The 17,053-nt window shown below is 51.2% G+C and overlaps 2 protein-coding genes and 1 pseudogene across 2 annotated transcripts; all 3 read left to right on the forward strand.

The window, feature by feature from the left end:
- The first annotated feature begins 1,776 nt into the window (after positions 1-1,776).
- On the forward strand, positions 1,777-10,038 carry LOC128789438 (mas-related G-protein coupled receptor member A1-like). The gene is made up of 2 exons (XM_053945427.1): positions 1,777-2,282; positions 8,862-10,038. The coding sequence occupies exon 2, from the start codon at positions 8,973-8,975 to the stop codon at positions 9,951-9,953; it is 981 nt and encodes a 326-aa protein (XP_053801402.1). The 5' UTR covers positions 1,777-2,282; positions 8,862-8,972; the 3' UTR covers positions 9,954-10,038.
- LOC128789707 (mas-related G-protein coupled receptor member H-like) lies at positions 3,874-6,006 on the forward strand (annotated as a pseudogene).
- Positions 10,039-11,417: 1,379 nt separating the features above from the next.
- Positions 11,418-13,967, forward strand: LOC128789708 (uncharacterized). The gene is made up of 4 exons (XM_053945874.1): positions 11,418-11,436; positions 12,541-12,640; positions 12,886-13,001; positions 13,302-13,967. Exons 3-4 carry the CDS (start codon positions 12,996-12,998, stop codon positions 13,965-13,967), a joined length of 672 nt encoding a protein of 223 aa, XP_053801849.1. The 5' UTR covers positions 11,418-11,436; positions 12,541-12,640; positions 12,886-12,995.
- Positions 13,968-17,053: the final 3,086 nt, after the last annotated feature.

Below are 17,053 nucleotides of genomic sequence, written 5' to 3' on the forward strand. Positions count from 1 at the left end.
CAATAATACAGCCAAGCTGAAAGCAATCCCCCCTTCTGATAGATCCAAAGGCCAAATGGAATGTTCTGTCTCACCCCCCAATGTATGGTTCATCCCACACCTGTAACCCTCCCCTGAAGTATCTGATGTCTGTAACCCCATTGGCCCAAGTCCTGTCCCAGCACACCTTGAAGCCCCCTGATAAGGTGTGGCCGAGGGACCGAACGCTCTCTTGGACCTTCCTCTTGGGACGCTCACCTGGAACCCTCTCTCTCTCTCTCCCCGCTCTCCCTGGGCCTGCAACTCCAAGCAGGGCCCTTCACCCCTTATAATAAACCACATGTTCTAAAGACCTGGCTTCAGAGATCCTTCATCACCACCCATCCAAACCATCCAGGAGCCCAGCAGTCCCCGCAGGGAGCGAAGCCCGCGGGGTGAGCCCGAGCAGCGTCCGGCGCGGGCTCTGTCCCAGCTCCTGCCACAGCCCCCTGTTCTCCGTGCTGGCTCGTGTTCTCCAGGGCTCTCACAAACAGGGAACTAGTCCAGAGCCTGGGACTCTGGACTTGACTCTGTCCAGGAAATGAACAGGAGAGAGCCTCAGCAACCAGACCTATGGCAAAAGTAGTTTGTCTCCATGTCAGCTTCTTCCATTTTTAAAGGAACCCAAATCCCAAAATCTTGTCTTTTGAACAGCCTGAACTTGTCCAGTCTCATTCCTGGGCTGGATCCTTAGGACCCTGCATTACAAATGTCATGTGAAACTTTGATTTCTGGTTCAAATCTAGTTTTCCCACTTGTATACAGCAATTTCAGTGGCACTGGACCTTCACCACGCAGTTTCCAAGAGGATGCATGCAATAATCAATTCTGTGCCTGAGATGGAGCACAGGCACACAGCTGAGGGATGATTTAGGATTTCAGCAATGTCATTTCTGCTGAGAAGAGGCAAATCAATGCTGCTCTCTTGGCTTTAATCCTTAGAAAGTTGCAGGTTTCCCCTGAGTCATCTTCCACACTCCCTTGGCAGTCAGACAGCAGCCTACAGGGAATTCCAAGGAATTCCTAGAAAGCTCAGATGAGATGATTCCTGACCAGACTGACATGTGCCACAGGGATTTGGGATGCTCCTCTGGGAAACTGCTGGCCCTGGGACCAGAACTGTCACCTCTCTTTCCTGCTGACACCGTGTTTCTGTCCCCAGCTATGGAATCACACATCCCCTCACCAGGCCAGTCCTTTCAAGGGCAAACACTTCATGATCCAGGAGCTAATGGGGCTCCAGGAGAGTTGGAGAGGGACTTTGGACAAGGGCATGGAGCGACAGGACAAGGGGGAATGGCTTCCCACTGACAGAGGCTGGGTTCAGCCTGGATATTGGGAAGAAATCCTTCCCTGTGAGGGTGGGGAGGCCCTGGCACAGGTTGCCCAGAGGGGTGGGGTCAGGTAAAAACAAACACTAATGCTCCCATGTCTGAGGAGGAGGAGGAGGATGAGCCCTAATGAAGGGCTGGAAAGAGGATCACAGCAGCCCAAAATCTGGTCCCTAATAGCTTTCATTGCATCATCAAGGGGATTGGCAGTAATTAGGGTGGGCTCCAAGTGCTGATAACCAGGCTGCAAACAACTGAGTGCTGTCCTTCCCTTGGGCTGTGTCAGCCTGCATTGGAATGGCAGAAATGGGAATTCTCAGCTCAGATGGCTTTCTTGGAGCCAGGGAAGTTTTTGGCAAGGATCCCAGACCTCTTCCCAGAATGGGAGTTGTTTCTGAGAAGCAATCAGATGCTTGCACAGTGCTGTGAGCACTTGCAGCACTGTCAGCATTGCAGTGCCACCAGCAGCTCTCTGCTGCTGGAGGGACAACAACCCCTCAGGGTAGGGAAATGAGGAATGGTAGAAACCTGCTGAGAGAGGGAAAGCGTTTGGAGAATGTCCCATTCGAAAGATTGTTTCTTATCAGGGGGAAATCAGGAGCCATTCAAAGAAATCTGCAAGTCGAGCCACTTCCTCTGTGACAGGAAAAAAAAGTCAAGACAAATAAATGAGAGGAAGTCAAATTCTGACGTAGCCAAAGATTAAATTTCCGATTCACCCGCCAAGCCTTGCGAAACAATGGCAGGACAGGGAACAGAGAGAGCCAGCAGGACGGGAATGGGGAGCTCCTGTTGAGCTGGGCACTTTCTCCTTCATGTCACTGACCTGGGAAGAGCCACTTTAGGACATGGATCCCAAAGGAGCAAGAGGTACCAGGAAGCACCGCTGATCTGCACAGACTCCTTTGCCTGCTGCTGCCCCACAGGGAACAGGTCAGTGGAATGTTTTCCTTCCTCCCTAACCCACCTTCCTCTCCTCCAGCAGCTGCTCTGTTCCTGCCACCCTCTCCCGGTGACCGCAGTGCCCTCCCCATGTCCTCTCTCTTCTCCTGTGCATCCCGTCTGTGTCCTAATTCTGAAATGGGTCTGAACAAACTTTCTAACACAATGCAAAGCATGAGGAAGCAGGAATTCTTTACCTGCACAGGACACAGAAGGATCTCTTTTTGTATTGTGTGTATGATGACAATTCACAACAGGATATTAACGCATTATATCCACATGTCGGCATTGAAAAGTTTTTCTTATCTAATACATAAACACCATTTTCCTAGAATTCATTTCCATGCATCCACCTCCTCCTGGAAGTCCTTTTATGGTCCTGGAGGTTTATGAAGAGGGGTCTCTCTGGTGGTCATTTTCACTGATTGCTGCCATATTAAAGGTGACTTTGCCTTGAACTTTTCCTCTGGCCATGCACTGTTGCTTCTTGTTCCAGAACTTGCCCCAAAACCACTGCAGGTCTCCTCATCTGTTTCTGTCCTGCTTCCTGCCATGTTTGTCACCCTGTGTGCTAGCCTTTACATCCTGTGAGAAACAACCAGCCACTGTTTAAAATGTTTAAAGATTTATTAAACCTTAACAAAAAATACAGGAAAAGGTCTAAATAAGGAGAAACAGGTTGGGAGCTTCCCTCGTGGCTGCCTTCCACATGGCTGGCTCGTCTTCAGGATGGAGGCTTCACCTTTGATACCCAGGGGGTTGCATCAGCTAAAGCTGGCCCCTCCCAAAGTCTGTCAGTCAGCTCCTCTTTGCTGTTTATTGGTGGAGCCTGCTTTCCTGCAACTTGATTTGAGGTCAGTATTGTAAATGTAAATTCCCCACTTCCGCTGGGAAGGAATGATGATGTCTGACTCCAGTTCAGAAGGCTGAATGATTTTGTTATTATAGTTATACTATAATACATTAATAGGCTATTTAAAGGGGATACTAAAACTACAAACCTACTTGTTCTAACTACCATATCTAACTCACAACTCGTGACCCTCTTGTGAGAGTCTAGACACAGGTGGATCTGATTGGCTATCAGGCTCAAACAATCCTTACTAGAATCCAGTCAAGCAATCGCCCCAGGTAAACAATTCTCTAAACACATTCCACATGCATTAAACAAGGAGCAGAAATAGAAATTGTTTTCTCTTTCTTTTTTCTGTGCTCTTCTATGAAAAAATCTGAAAGAAAAAAGAATGTCCCTGTGACAGGTCAGCTGTTGTCATGCTGCTCCCCCCCTCCACCCCAGCACCAAGCTTTTGTACAGGCCTTCTTTCTACCTGTCCTAGGTGACTCAGGCTCTCTGATGGCAACAGTACAGAGGGGAGAAAAGGGGACTATGGAGACAACAGGGGACAGCTAAACAACAGACTACAATAACACAATTATACATCAATAAAGCTTCTCTTAATATTCACACAGTATTCATCCCTTAACTGTGAGAGCCAATCATCTCATTATCCATCTATAACACATCCTTTTACATTTTGGCCACTTTACTTTTGAACAACTTCAGAAGAACTGAAAATGTTTATTCTCTATGTTATTTATCAGCCTCCTGCTAACCAGCCCAACCCTCCCACCCCACCATTCCCACCACCCTCCTCCCCTGCACATCTCACTCCTCCCCACTGAATCCTTCCCACTGCGGGGAGCTGCTCACGGTCCATCCCTGGATTCTCAAGCACTGACTCCTGAATTACCCTGGCAACAACCAGGGGCCACATCCCACCGCCTGCCCAGCGTCCACCCATGGGGATGAGCACTATGTCCCCCCCTGCCATCTCACCCACTGAAGGGGACAATCTCTGAGAGGTAGATGTCACCAATGTGGCCATACGCAGTGGGACACTGCTCATCTGCCTCTGTGGGCTGGCTGGGAATGGAGCTGTCCTCTGGGTCCTCAGATTCTGCATCCAGAGGGACACCATCAAACCCATCACTGCCTGCATCCTTGACCTGGTCATCATCAACTTCCTCTTCCTCATCTTCATGGTTCCCCTCCACTCAGCTCTTCCTGCTGCAGCATTTGTCCTGCTCTGCCATTGAACTGAATGGGCACAGAGACTTGCTCCTTTGTAATGCCTTTATTATGAAATCAGCTCTGGGTGGGGGCCCGAGGGGCCGCGCGCACCGCCGCTGCTCCCTTTGGCGACGTGGAGGAGGAGGATGTCAGCTTTGCTGCATAGCAGAGCTGGGGCTTCCGTCCTCACGGGCGTGCCTAGGAAGCCACTTTTGGGCTTGTTGTCTAAGGTCCTCACTCTGGTCCAGTTCTGGTTAGGTTGTGGTGAGAGCTTAGAATTATGCTGCTGAAATAGTAGGACAGTCCTCAGGCTGGACAAGTCACTTGGTCTCTTGACCTGGAGGTTGGCTCGTTTTTCTAGGGTGTTATTCTGTTGGATGGGACTGATTTACATATACGCTTGTGACGTTATCCTGGCGCCATTTCGGGAAGCACCGACGGAAAAAAATGGTGCAGTAAGGTAGCTAACAATATGAGTAACAAACGTGGTAATTAACAGGTAACAATTAATAAGCATGGTAACTAACATTTAACAATTTACTTATAAACTTGTTTATAACACCATCATGTCTCCAGCATATATAAGCTTCCTTTTCCTCCTCTTCCTGCTGTTCTACAGCCTAGGGCTGTAGTGGCTGACGGCCATCAGCATCGAGAGGTGCAGGTCCATCCTCTGCCCACGTGGGCTCTTCTGCCACCTTCCCCAGCACCTCTCATGGGTGCTGGTGAGTCCCGTGCTCTGCGCCCTTTCCATCACTGTCATCGCTGCCATTTCTGCAGTGACTTCCCTGTGCAAGTCACAGGAACACAAGCTCTGCTGGGGGCTCTCATCTCCCTCTACGTCCTCAACTGCCTCGTCTTTGCTCCATCCGTGGTCATTTCCTGCACAATCCTCTTCATTCATTTCAAGGGTAGCTTCCAGCAGCAGCAATTCGAGAGGCTCAACATCATTGTCTTCCTCACTGTGCTCCTCACTCTTCCCCTCAGTCTCTGGAATTTCCTGCAGCAGCTCGGCTACACCACTGTGTCCCCCCAGGCTGTTCTGCTGCTCGCTGCATGCACAGCACCATCAACCCCTTCATCTACTTCTCAGTTACAAAGTGCTGGAGGTGCTGCTCCAAGGAGTCCCTCAGGGAGTGTCTCCAGAAGGTCTCTGAGGCGCCAGAAGGAAGCACTGCCCCCAGTAATGATGCCAGCAGGGATACGGGGGGCTGAGCCTGTTGAATCCTTCAACTGCCCCGATGCAGGACCATGGGGCAATGGCTGAGGGTTTCCTTGAGCCACCAGATTACTAAATTTCCATGATATCACTGTCCTGCTCCGTATTCCTGCAGGAGAAGGCAGCAGGGGCATTGCCAAGGGCTATGTGTGAGAAATGCTCTGCGGGAAGCAGATTGGAGCAGGGCTTTGCTCCTCCCTCGCGGGTCCTAGAGCACTGTTTCCCAAACGGATCCTTCCCAACATGGCTGTGATCCCAAAATTCCCCCTGGCACTTGGTTCCTGTATTCCACTGCGGTCTGATGTCAATAAACAGCACCATTAACCCTGAGCTGCTTTTGCTCCCTCTGCCAGCGCTTCCTGGCTTCCTCTGGCTCCTGCTGCCAGCCAGGAATGTGACTGGAGGGAGGGGACAGAGAGGTAGTTAGCCAGGAATTTTGTGATTGTTTCGAAATTTCATAATGAACTATGTTTAATTAGTCGGAGCATATTTGACTGTGTTTTTTTAGCTGGTTTTGATTTAGCTATGTCTTGGCTGAGTGCCAGTAGAAAACTCTATCGACCCATAGCCCTTAGAGAACTTATTCAATAGTCAGGAGAACAAAATTCAATAAAGTATTTTTTAACAGTTAACAAATAACTAGAAATTAATTGGACATCATAGAATGAGAATGATATCTTGAGAGAATTAGGAATTCAGAGGCCTATAGACACCAGAAGAATTTGCTAATAAATTGCAAGAGATAAATTGCAGTGGCAGTAAAAGAGCCATTTCCTAGGCTTGTACACCTCAGAAAACTTAATCAATGGTAATTGTCTAACCATGACATCAAATTTAATAAAGCATTTTTTAGCTGGAAAAAAAAAAAACCTGGTTATGTACTAAACTAATAAAGACAACATATTTTGGAAGTAATTAAAAGAAACAAAACACTCATTCCGTGAAATAATAAATTGGGAGCCATTTAGGAGTATCTGTAAAAATCTTGGATATTATGGTGCAAAAAAATTCCTGAAATGTGTTGTTTCTTTGAACCTGTCTATAGTACATAAATTTCCAAAATGTTCACCATTTTGACTCAAAAGTGTTACTAGTCTAAAATGCTTTTGCCGTTAGACTTAAACTTCTTGGTTTCAGAGGGGACACACCCATGGCTTGTGCTCCCTGGAGCAACCACGATCGGCAGTGCCCAGAGCTGGGCTGGCACCGGCACAGCTCGCCAGGACACCATGGCCATGGGGCTCAGCATTCCCTGTGAGTGCTCCGTGAGTGTCACAGCAAAGATCTCCCCAGAGATCTTGAATTTTTAATTGTGTGAGCCAGGCGCAAAGGTCTCTCTGCCTTCAGAAATTCTTCTTCTCCAGTGCCTTCAGCTGCTCCCTCAGCAGGCTCAGATGGTGCAGCAGCAAGGAGAGGAGGAGGCCGTGGTCCTCAGCACGGCCACCCCCTTCCAGGGGCAGGGTGACACCTGTGATTGTCACCATGGGCTCCATGGGGCATCACCCTGCTCCCTGCGGCTTCACTGAGATCACCAGCCCCACCACATCCACACCTTTTCTCCAGCCCCACCACATCCACACCTTTTCTCCAGTCCCACCACATCCGACACCTTCCCACCACATCCTCCCACCAGCACCATCATGTCCCACACCTCCCACACCAAACTCCCATCCCACTCCCCATGCAGCCCACCCACCTCCCATCCTTCCCATCCCTCCCAGCCCCATGTCTGAGGCTCCAGTCCCTCCCCACAGGCTGCTCACCCCAGGCTGCCCTGTAAGGCTTTGGGGCAGTGTTTCCCCTGCAGATGCCCCTTCCGAGCTTCATCCCTCCTGTCCAGCCCCCCAACCTCCTTTGGAGAGAAACAAGAGGCAGTAGAGGGATGGCTCCACTGGTGTGCATTGGCGTGGAGAAGCATGGAATTGCCAGGAGGAGTGGAAACACTGCTGGGGATCCTGTGTGGGGCAGGAGAGGAGCAGGGATGTCTGGAGGGGAAGGCAGCGTGGGGGGAATTTCTAGAGGATGTCAGAGGGGGGCTGGATGCCTTAGGATTTTCGCCTTTATGTTTTTCAAATCCTGTACTGCATTAGTGCATAACTTTAAACTCCATGGAAAGTATTTGTTAACTGTCTTCACATTTTGGTCAGACAAAACAATCCCTCTAGGCCTGAAATTCAAGCACACTCTACTGCCTCAGGCCCCAAAAAGTATAGACAAAAGTGAATTGGGTGTGGAGCAAACTGCGGGTAAATTACTTCATTACCTGAAGCTGTAATTGGGGGATTCACCCCAGATTTGTAAATGGACCAAACTTATATCTGTCTGAAAACCTCGTGACCATTGTCCATTTTGGGTGTAGCCCCTCTCAGAGGCTTTGACTGCCAAGGGGTACCTTTTGAAGGCCTTTGATAAATACCCACTTTCATTCTCTTCACCTTGTCTAGCCTCTGTTCTGGGAAGCCACCCCAAGGCATCAGGCAGGCAGGGGCTGGAGGGGCCAGGAGGGGTCTGGGTGCCACCAATCCCAAATCTCCCACTGGACGGCAGCAGAGCCAACAGGTCACACTTGCATCCAGGGAGTGGCCTCCAACTGGGAAACCAGCGGGATGGGATGGGATGGGATGGGATGGGATGGGATGGGATGGGATGGGATGGGATGGGATGGGATGGGATGGGAGGGGGAGTGAGGCAGAGATGGGGATAAGGAGTGATACCAAAATGAGACAGAATAAAGTTCCTAACACCAACTAATGCTGTTAGCAAGGGAGGTATTAGGCAGCAGGACACACAAAAGATTCTCTCTTTATTTCCATGTGTGTTGTGCGACTTTACAACATCATTTTTATCCACTGTAACCATTCATAGACATTAAAAATTTTTCTTATCTAGTACACAAGCACCATTTTCCTGGAACTCATTTCCATGCATCCACTTCCTACTGGGAGTCCTTTGATGCTCTTGGAGGATCCTTCAGAAGGGGTCTCCGGTGCTCATATTTGCTGAGTGCTGTGATATTAAAGGTGACCTTGCCTTGAAATTTTCCTTTGGCTCCAGGCACAATTATCAGCCTGGGTCCACATTTTTACAGACTTTTATATTTTCCCTACTTAAGGGGCCACTTATCTTTGAGCAATTTCAGGGAAGGTGATAATGTTTATTCTCTCTTATTTATCAAGCCCCTGCAAACCAGCCCAAACCTCTTAACTCCCTCTCCCACCATTTCCACTGCCCTCCTGCCCTGCACATCTCACCCATCCCCATTTAATCCTTCCCTCTGCAGGGAGCTGCTGAGGAGCTGCGTGGTCCATCCCTGGATTCTCCAAGCACTGACTCCCCATCCACTCTGACCACAGCCAGGGGCCACATCCCACCGCCTGCCCAGCGTCCATCCATGGAGGTGAGCACCGTGTCCCCATCTCCCACCTCACCGACCGACGGACCTGGTCAGTGTGAGACCAATGTCTCCAACGTGGCCACAGACCTTGTGACGCTGCTCTTCGGCCTCTGTGGGCTGGTTGGGAACGGGGCTTTCCTCTGGCTCCTCCAAATTAATTCCATCACCGACTTTGTGGCATTCAACCAGGCCAGCATCGACTTCCTCTTCCTCATCTTCATGGTTCCCTCCACCCTGCTCTTCCTGCTGGCAGAGGTTTCCTGCTCTGCTAAAATGCCCCCAATATATCTGAGCTTGCTGTCCCAGCTGTCACTGTTCACCTACACCATGGGGCTCTACCAGCTGATGTTCATCAGCATCGAGAGGTGCAGGTCCATCCTCTGCCTGTTTTTCTGCACTGGGCAACGTTCTGAGCACCTGCGGTGGGTGGTGATGAGTGGCCTGTTCTGGGCTTTGTTCTTTGTTGTCACCGCTGTCAATCCCACAGTGACTTCCCTGTGCCAGTCACACGAGCAGGAGCAATGCCAGGTGGCTCTCACCTCCAGGTACGCCCTCAACCTTTTCCTAGTTGCTGTACCCCTGCTCATTTCCAGCACAATCCTCTTCATTCATTTCAAGCCCAGCTCCCAGCAGCAGCAATACAAGAGGCTCGACATCGTGATTGTCCTCGTTGCACTCCTCAGTCTGCCCCTCAGTCTCTGCTCTTTCCTGCAGCAGCTCGGTTACACGGTTGTGCCCTCCCACACGGTTTTCCTGCTCACCTGCATCACCAGCAGCATCAAACCCTTCATCTGCTTCTTGGTGGGGAGCTGGAAGAGAGACTGCTCCATGGGGAGCTGCTGGAGACACTGCTCCATGGGAAGCTGCAGGAGGCACTCCTCCATGCAGTCCCTAGGGAAGGCGCTCCACAGGGTGTTTGAGCAGCCAAATGAAAACACTGCTCGCAGCAATGATCCCAACATGGACTCAGTGCTCTGACCCTTCCACTGCACTGCTGAGAGACTCTGGGACAGTGGCTGATGGATCCCTTGAGTCACCTGAATAATAAACATCTAAAGTGTCACCCTCCCTGTGCTGGTGCATCCCCCACCCCCTTTCCAGGCCACTATGGGCTCTGATTCGTGCTTGGGAGGCCTCAGCCTTGAGGAGCAGCCCCTGGGCTCAGCTCCTCTGGCACTGATCAGAAACACCCTCTGCTCCCAGGAACTGCTGCTGGCCAACGACCCCCTGGGCTTTTATCAACAGCCTTGGGAATTATTTCACTTCCCTGAATGCCACACCATCCCTGCTCCCACACTTTCACAGAAGGATGCCAGCCCAAAGTGTGGCCAGGGTGAAACATTGCTGTGGCTGAAGCCCATCCCTTGGGGCCCTGTAAGCAGCGGTCCAAAAGGAGACCCTTGGAGCTCTCCTGGGCCCAGCAGCGCTGACCAGAAGCTCCCTGGCAGTGGGGCCTCTCCGAGCTGGGATCTCTCCCGTCTGCTGCCCTCGGGTGATGCCCCAACGCCGACGGCTCCTGGGCCGATCCCCCAGCGCTCGAGGCCCAAGCCTTGGCACAGTGAGGAGATGCAAACGGATCCACAGTGAGCATTTCACTGCCTCCCAGGGGAATTTCTCACAGGCACCTTGCACTGACTCTTTCTCTCTGTGTGCACACACCTGTGCATCTGCTCTGGCAAATGTGGGGGAGATGCTGCTCTCTCAGGTGTTCCAGTACCTGAGACATCTGAGTGAGTCAGGCCTGGAAGCAAGGTTAAGGCATGAGATACCATTGCAGCTAAATGCAGTTCATGTTATTTCCTTGCTAAATTGTTTACTTCAAGGTACAAAAGCAGGAATGGCTGGGAGAAGCAGAGACACTGCTCATGGTCCCAGGTGGAGCAGGGCAGGAGCAGGGCTGTTGTAGCGGAAAAGGCGGCCCTGGGTTGGGACTGGAGGTTGTCAGAGGGTCCAGAAGAGTCAGAGGGTTCTGGTAGGATCTGGAGGAGGTTGGGAATGGAAGGTTTTGGATGCTGCTCATCCCAAATATCCGGACTGGAGGGCAGCAGAGCCCAATGGGCAGCACTTCAAGGCAGGGAGCGGCCACGGGATGGGATGGGATGGCATGGGATGGGATGGGATGGGATGGCATGGGATGGGATTTGGGAGTGATACTGAAAGCAGCCAGAATAAACTTTCCAACACAATGGGAACAATTAGGAATCAGGAATTCTTTACCTCCACAGGACACACAGAAGGATCTCTCCTTAATTCTGCTTGGGGAGAGACTTTACAACAGGGTTTTTTTGCGTCATAACCACAAAGAGTTACTAAAGTGTCTTTCTTATTAAATGCATAAATATCACATTCCTAGGACTCATTTCCATGAATTTGCCTCCTTCTCCAAGTCCTTTCCTTGTCTTGGAGGATCATTCCCAGGGGGCTCTGGTGATCACATTCACTGAGTGCTGAGATATTAAAGGTGACCTTGCCTTGAACTTTTGCTTTGGCCACGTGCTTTTGCTTCTTGTTACAGAACTTGCTCCAAAACCACTGCAAGCCATCTGTTTCTGAAGTGGCTTCAGCCACGTTTATCATCCTATGCTCTCCTGCTGTGCCCTGGGGAGCTGGACTTTCCTCCTGTCTCCTTGGTCCAAGAACTCCATAGCCAGGAGGAGCAGAGGCACTTCCTGAGGTCCCAGATGGAGAGGGGGAAGATCGGGGATGTTCGGGGCTGACCGGGCCCCAGGGATGGTCTGGGATGTTGCAGGTGCTTTCAGAGGGGTCAGGAGAGGGTCGGAGCAGGTTGGAGGGGCTCTGGATGCCAGCAATCCCAAAACTCCCCACTGGAGGAGAGCAGAGCCTGACAGGCCACGCTCCAAGTCGGGGAGCGGCTCCATCTGGGAAACCTAAGGGATGTGATAGGATGGGGTGAGGATGGAGAGCAGGGATAGGGACGGGAATGGGGATTGGAATGGGGATGGGGAGCAGGGATGAGGATGGGATGGGGATAGGAGGAGGAAGCAGCTCAGCTGTACTTCCTCAGCCCAGAGCACATTTTGGCAATGATGTCAGAGCCCTTCCGGAACAGGAATTGTTTCTGAGAAGCACCCAGCTGCCTCACCTACACTGGCAGCACTGCCAGCATTCCAGTGCCACCAGCACCAGCAGCCTCCCTCTGCTGCTGGAGGGACCATGAACCCTCAGGGAAGAGAAACAAGGAATAGTAGAAACTTATGTGGAGCAGGACGGCAGTTGGAGAATGGTCCATTCTGCAGGGAAGGAGGGTTTCTCATCAGGAGGGAAAGAGGAGCCAATCACAAAAATCTTCATTTAGAGCACCTGACAAAAGCCACTTCCTCTGAAGAAAAAAAAAAAAAACCAAAACCCACCAAGATAAATATCTCTGAGGAACTGAATTTCTGAAGCAGGCAAAGTTACAATTTTTCACTCACCCACTCCCCCATTTGTCCACCGAGCCTTTGGGAACAATATCAGGACAGGGCACAGAGAGGAGACAGAGGGATGGGAGCGAGGAACTCCTGGTGATCTGAGCACTTTCTCCTTCATGTCACTGACCTGGCAGGAGCCACTTTAGGACATGGATCCCAAAGGAGCAAGAGGTACCAGGAAGCACCGCTGATCTGCACAGACCCCTTTGCCTGCTGCTGCCCAACAGGGAACAGGTCAGTGGAATGTCTTCCTTCCTCCCTACCCCACCTTCCTCTCCTCCAGCAGCTGCTCTGTTCCTGCCACCCTCTCCCAGTGACCGCAGTGCCCTCCCCATGTCATCCATCCACTGTGCTGCACTTTCCTTCTGCATCCCCTGCTGAACAACCCACCCTCCGACCTCCCTCTCCCACTCCAAAATTTCCACTTCCCTCCTCCCCTGCACATCGCACCCCTCCCCACTGAATCCTTCCCGATGCAGGGACCTGCTGAGGATCCGCATGGTCCATCCCTGGATTCTCCAAGCACTGACTCCCCATCCCCTCTGACCACAGCCAGGGTCACATCCCACCGCCTGCCCATCATCCATCCATGGAGGTGAGCACCGTGTCCCCTCCTCCCCCATCACCCTCTGAACGAGATGATCTGTGGGAGACAGATGTCACCAGTGTGGCCATACACAGTGTGACACTGCTCATCTGCCTCTGTGGGCTGGCTGGGAACGGGGCTGTCCTCTGCCTCCTCAACCTGAAAATCTACAACTATGGCATCCTTAACCTGTCTGTCATTGACCTCCTCTTCCTCCTCTTTGCATTCATCTTCGCCCTCCTCTTCCTGATGGAGTACATGTCCTGCTCTCCTATCATGCCTTTGATATATGTGAACTTCCTTTTCCAGCTCCCAATGATCTCCTTCAGCTGGGGGCTGTTCAGGCTGATGATGAGCAGTACTGTGCTGGATATGTGCGACTTCTGCAAGCTCTGCTGCCACTGCAGCCTACCTCGGTGCCTGTTTTGGGTGGTGGATAGCATCCAATACTGCGCCTTCTTTGCTCTCTTTGCTGTCATTCCCCCAGTGACATTCCTGTGCCCGTCACACCAGCAGGGGCACTGCCTGGCAGCTCTCATCTCCATGCACACCGTCATCCTGCTCCTCCTGGCTGCACCCATGCTCGTTTCCAGCATAATCCTCCTCAATAATGCCAAGTGTGGCTCCCAGCAGCAGCAACCCAAGAGGTGCAACATCATTATTGTCTTCACTGTGCTCCTCACTCTCCTCCTCAGCCTCTGGAATTTCCTGCAGCAGCTCGGCTACACGTTTGTACCCTCCCAGGTGGTTTTCCTGCTCGCCTGCATCAACAGCAGCATCAAACCCTTCATCTGTTTCTTGGCAGGGAGGTGCTGGAGGCCCTGCTCCATGGGGTCCCTCTGGCTGTCCCTCCAGAGGGTCTTTGAATACCAGAAAAAAAAAACTGCGCGTAGAAATGATGCCCCAGGTCCACAGTGGTCTGAGCCTGTTGATCCTTTCCACTGCTCTGCTGAACAACCCCTGGAGAGTGGCTGAAGGTTTCCTTGAGCCTTGAGACCCCTGATTAATCAATATCCACGGGATCACCCTCCCCATGGTGGTGTATTCATGCAGGTAAAGGGAGCAAGAGCATTGTCTTAGGTGATTTTTGGAGCCATGTGGATCCAAGCAGTGCAGCTGGGCTCAGTGCTCTTCCCCAGCTCTATTCACCATGGAATGACCCTCATGGCCTTGGCCCCTGGGAATGAACTCCATCTCCTTTGGCTCAGCAGATGAGTTTCATGGTGTCTTCAGGGACCTCTTGCCTGCAAGGAAGGGGACACCTTAAAGCCACGGGGACACACCCAGCACGGGATGGCAGTGATTTCCCAAATCCCTGCAGGGCTGCTTCCATCTCGATGGCAGGAGAGGGGTTGGGATCACACAGAGCATCCTTCCCCTTCTGTCCAGCAGAGTCAGCCCTGCATTCCCAGCGGATGGGAAGGGACACCAGGTAGGGCTGCAGAGCTGGGGAGGGACAGCAACATTCCCTTATCCTTTCAGTGGGAATTTCTCACATTCTTTAATTCCAGAATTAAATCCTTCTGACTAAAGTGCAGGGTCAATAGTGAACTCCACTGAACTCCTTTGGTGCCTGTGACCAAAAAGAGCTTGAAACATGGAAATTCCCATCACCAGATGCCTGGACCATTTAATGGCACAGAAATCAGGGGGTTATGCTGCTCTTCTGCAGAATGGGGCCATCCTCTGCTTCCGCAGCATCAATGTCCAAGGAAGGCCTTGACCACCTCCATCCTGAACCTGGCCACCCTCAGGAGGAGCCGAACAGCGACCCTGCACAGCAGCTTCAGCCACAGTCCAGCCTGTACTGATCTTTGGCATTCTGTAACTAGCCCTAAGTTAACTCTGCATTTATGGTTTTTTTTAATCCATTGTGGTAAAACTGATCACAGAAGTTGCTGAATAAACAACATCCAGGCATAACTGCAGAGCCTGTCTCTGGTGAACACTCTCCAAAATGGCTCAATTCCTTATTTTATCCCATTCTGTGAGGAGGGCAGTACCTGTCTCATACAAGAGCCCTTCCTAAGGCACGTGCCATCAATGGTTGGGATTATGTTGGCAGTGCCAGGATCTCCTCATTTCTCCTGGGAGAGACCTGGAAGCAGCCACATCTCTTGCTCGGGGGAAGTTGTCCCTCCTTTTCTCACTGCCTTAAATTCAGGGGAAAACAACGTGCCACTGCTTCTGAAAAGGGAAGTGAGTTTGAAAGCTATGGGTGCTGAGTCAGGCTTTGGAGACACACATGAGGTTAAACAACTAAGGAGTATTGATTAATAGAGCTGTTAATAATTAACAGAAGAGAGAGACTTTGACATCTGAGAGGGTTTTTCTCTCCCTGCCTCTCTTTTCCTGTCCATTGCAAAGCAGAAACCCTCCATGGTGCAACCTCTTGTTCAGGGAAGAACAACTCAGACAGGGGTCTCACCCAAAGCAAGCACAGGAGGATCATGATCCTCCAATGTACTTTTTCTACTTCCCAGCACATTCCTTGCCTCCAGTGTCACCCAGGCCTCTCCCTATCTGAGCTTCCTTTCAAAAGAGCAAAGATTTCAAAGCAAAAGGTTTCTGGTGTGTCCATGCCCATGGCAGAAGGAGAGATGGAATGAGATGATCTCTAAGGCTCCTTCCTACCCAAACTGTTCCATGAGGATTCCCCACATCATTCATCGTCCACCCCAGGCAGGAGTTCCCCAGCTGCACACAGCACCAGCCTGACAGAGCTCTAGGAGCATTTGCACAATGCTGTCAGGCACAGGCTGGGATTGTTGGGATGTCCTGTGCAGGGCCAGGAGCTCAACTCCACGATCTTTGTGAGTCCCTTCCAACTTTGGATACTTTAAGGTTCTATTTTATGCTGACTCTCCTTCATGATGATTCCACTAGATGATGATTCCACTGTGTTGTCCCCATTCCCTGGCTCTGGCAAATCCTCAAAAGCCCTCTGGAAGGCAACACTAACAGAGGAGGGGAATTCCTTTGCACAGCTCCCAGCCAGGAAGTAAATCAGAGGGTGGATTTACTTTTACGCTGCTGTTGGCCAAGGAGCCGGAGCACAGCCCCGTTCCCACCATTCCACACAGGCACAGCAGCAGCAGCGTGACGGGCACTTTGCTCCAGTGCCTGTTGTCACACTTGGTCCAGTTGTCGTGGTTCTCCTCATTCCAGCTCCCGTTGGATGCCTTCCCACCGGGCTGGTTCCAGCAGGCAGGGCTGGCTCCCTCCATGGCAGGGGACAAAGTGCTCATTGTGACACCTCTGCTGCTTCTCCTTGCCCTCACACAGCTGGAGAGGGGAAAAACAGAGACACCACAGCAACGCTGTTGTCCCCCAAATGTGGCTTTTCCCATCTTTTCCCACCCACAGCTTCCATGTGGAGCAGCACAGGGAGAGGTGAGGGAAAAGACAGAAGGCAAGTAGGATGTGGGAGCCTGGTCTGGTGTACATGGCACAAAAGCCAGGGAGGCACCTCCTTCCTGATGTGGACAGGACACAACTGGAGGAGGAAAACAACTGGAGAAGGAGAGGATTGCCCATGGAGATATCAGAGAGCAAATGGCTTTGGGATGGGTCTGACCTGCACTCTCAGGTGTCAGTTGATATCACTGAGCTGCTGGATTCCATCAGCAGGACACTCATTTAAAATTCCCTCCCTTTTCCCACAGTATTTATTGCTTTCAATACCCTACAGATCTCAATTCTCTGCCCAGAATTAATAACCAGGTTCCACCCAATGAGGGGGCACTGACTAAGGTGAAAGAGAAGAGTCTGACCTTGTTTCCTCTCGCAGCCTGGAGAACTTCACCGCAGTGCACTCACATCACCTCACACACACCAGCTGCTGTCCCTGGGGCGGGATCTTCAGGAGCTTCCCTGGAATGGTCACTTGGGAGAGGGGAGCTGTTGGGGAAGATGAAATACGAAAGCCCTATAAATATGATGGCCTCGCAAAAGAGTCAGAAAATACAGATATTGAGATGAGAACAAGATTTGAAATACCAAACCTTAATTACTGAGCATCTTGAAAACAATAATACAGCCAAGCTGAAAGCAATCCCCCC

Source organism: Vidua chalybeata, chromosome 6, assembly GCF_026979565.1.
Source record: "Vidua chalybeata isolate OUT-0048 chromosome 6, bVidCha1 merged haplotype, whole genome shotgun sequence".
In the NCBI taxonomy this organism is placed as follows: domain Eukaryota; kingdom Metazoa; phylum Chordata; class Aves; order Passeriformes; family Viduidae; genus Vidua; species Vidua chalybeata.

Excerpts from the sequence above, each read along its gene's own strand:
- LOC128789438 (XM_053945427.1), top strand. The coding sequence starts at position 8,973 with ATGGAGGTGAGCACCGTGTCCCCATCTCCCACCTCACCGACCGACGGA.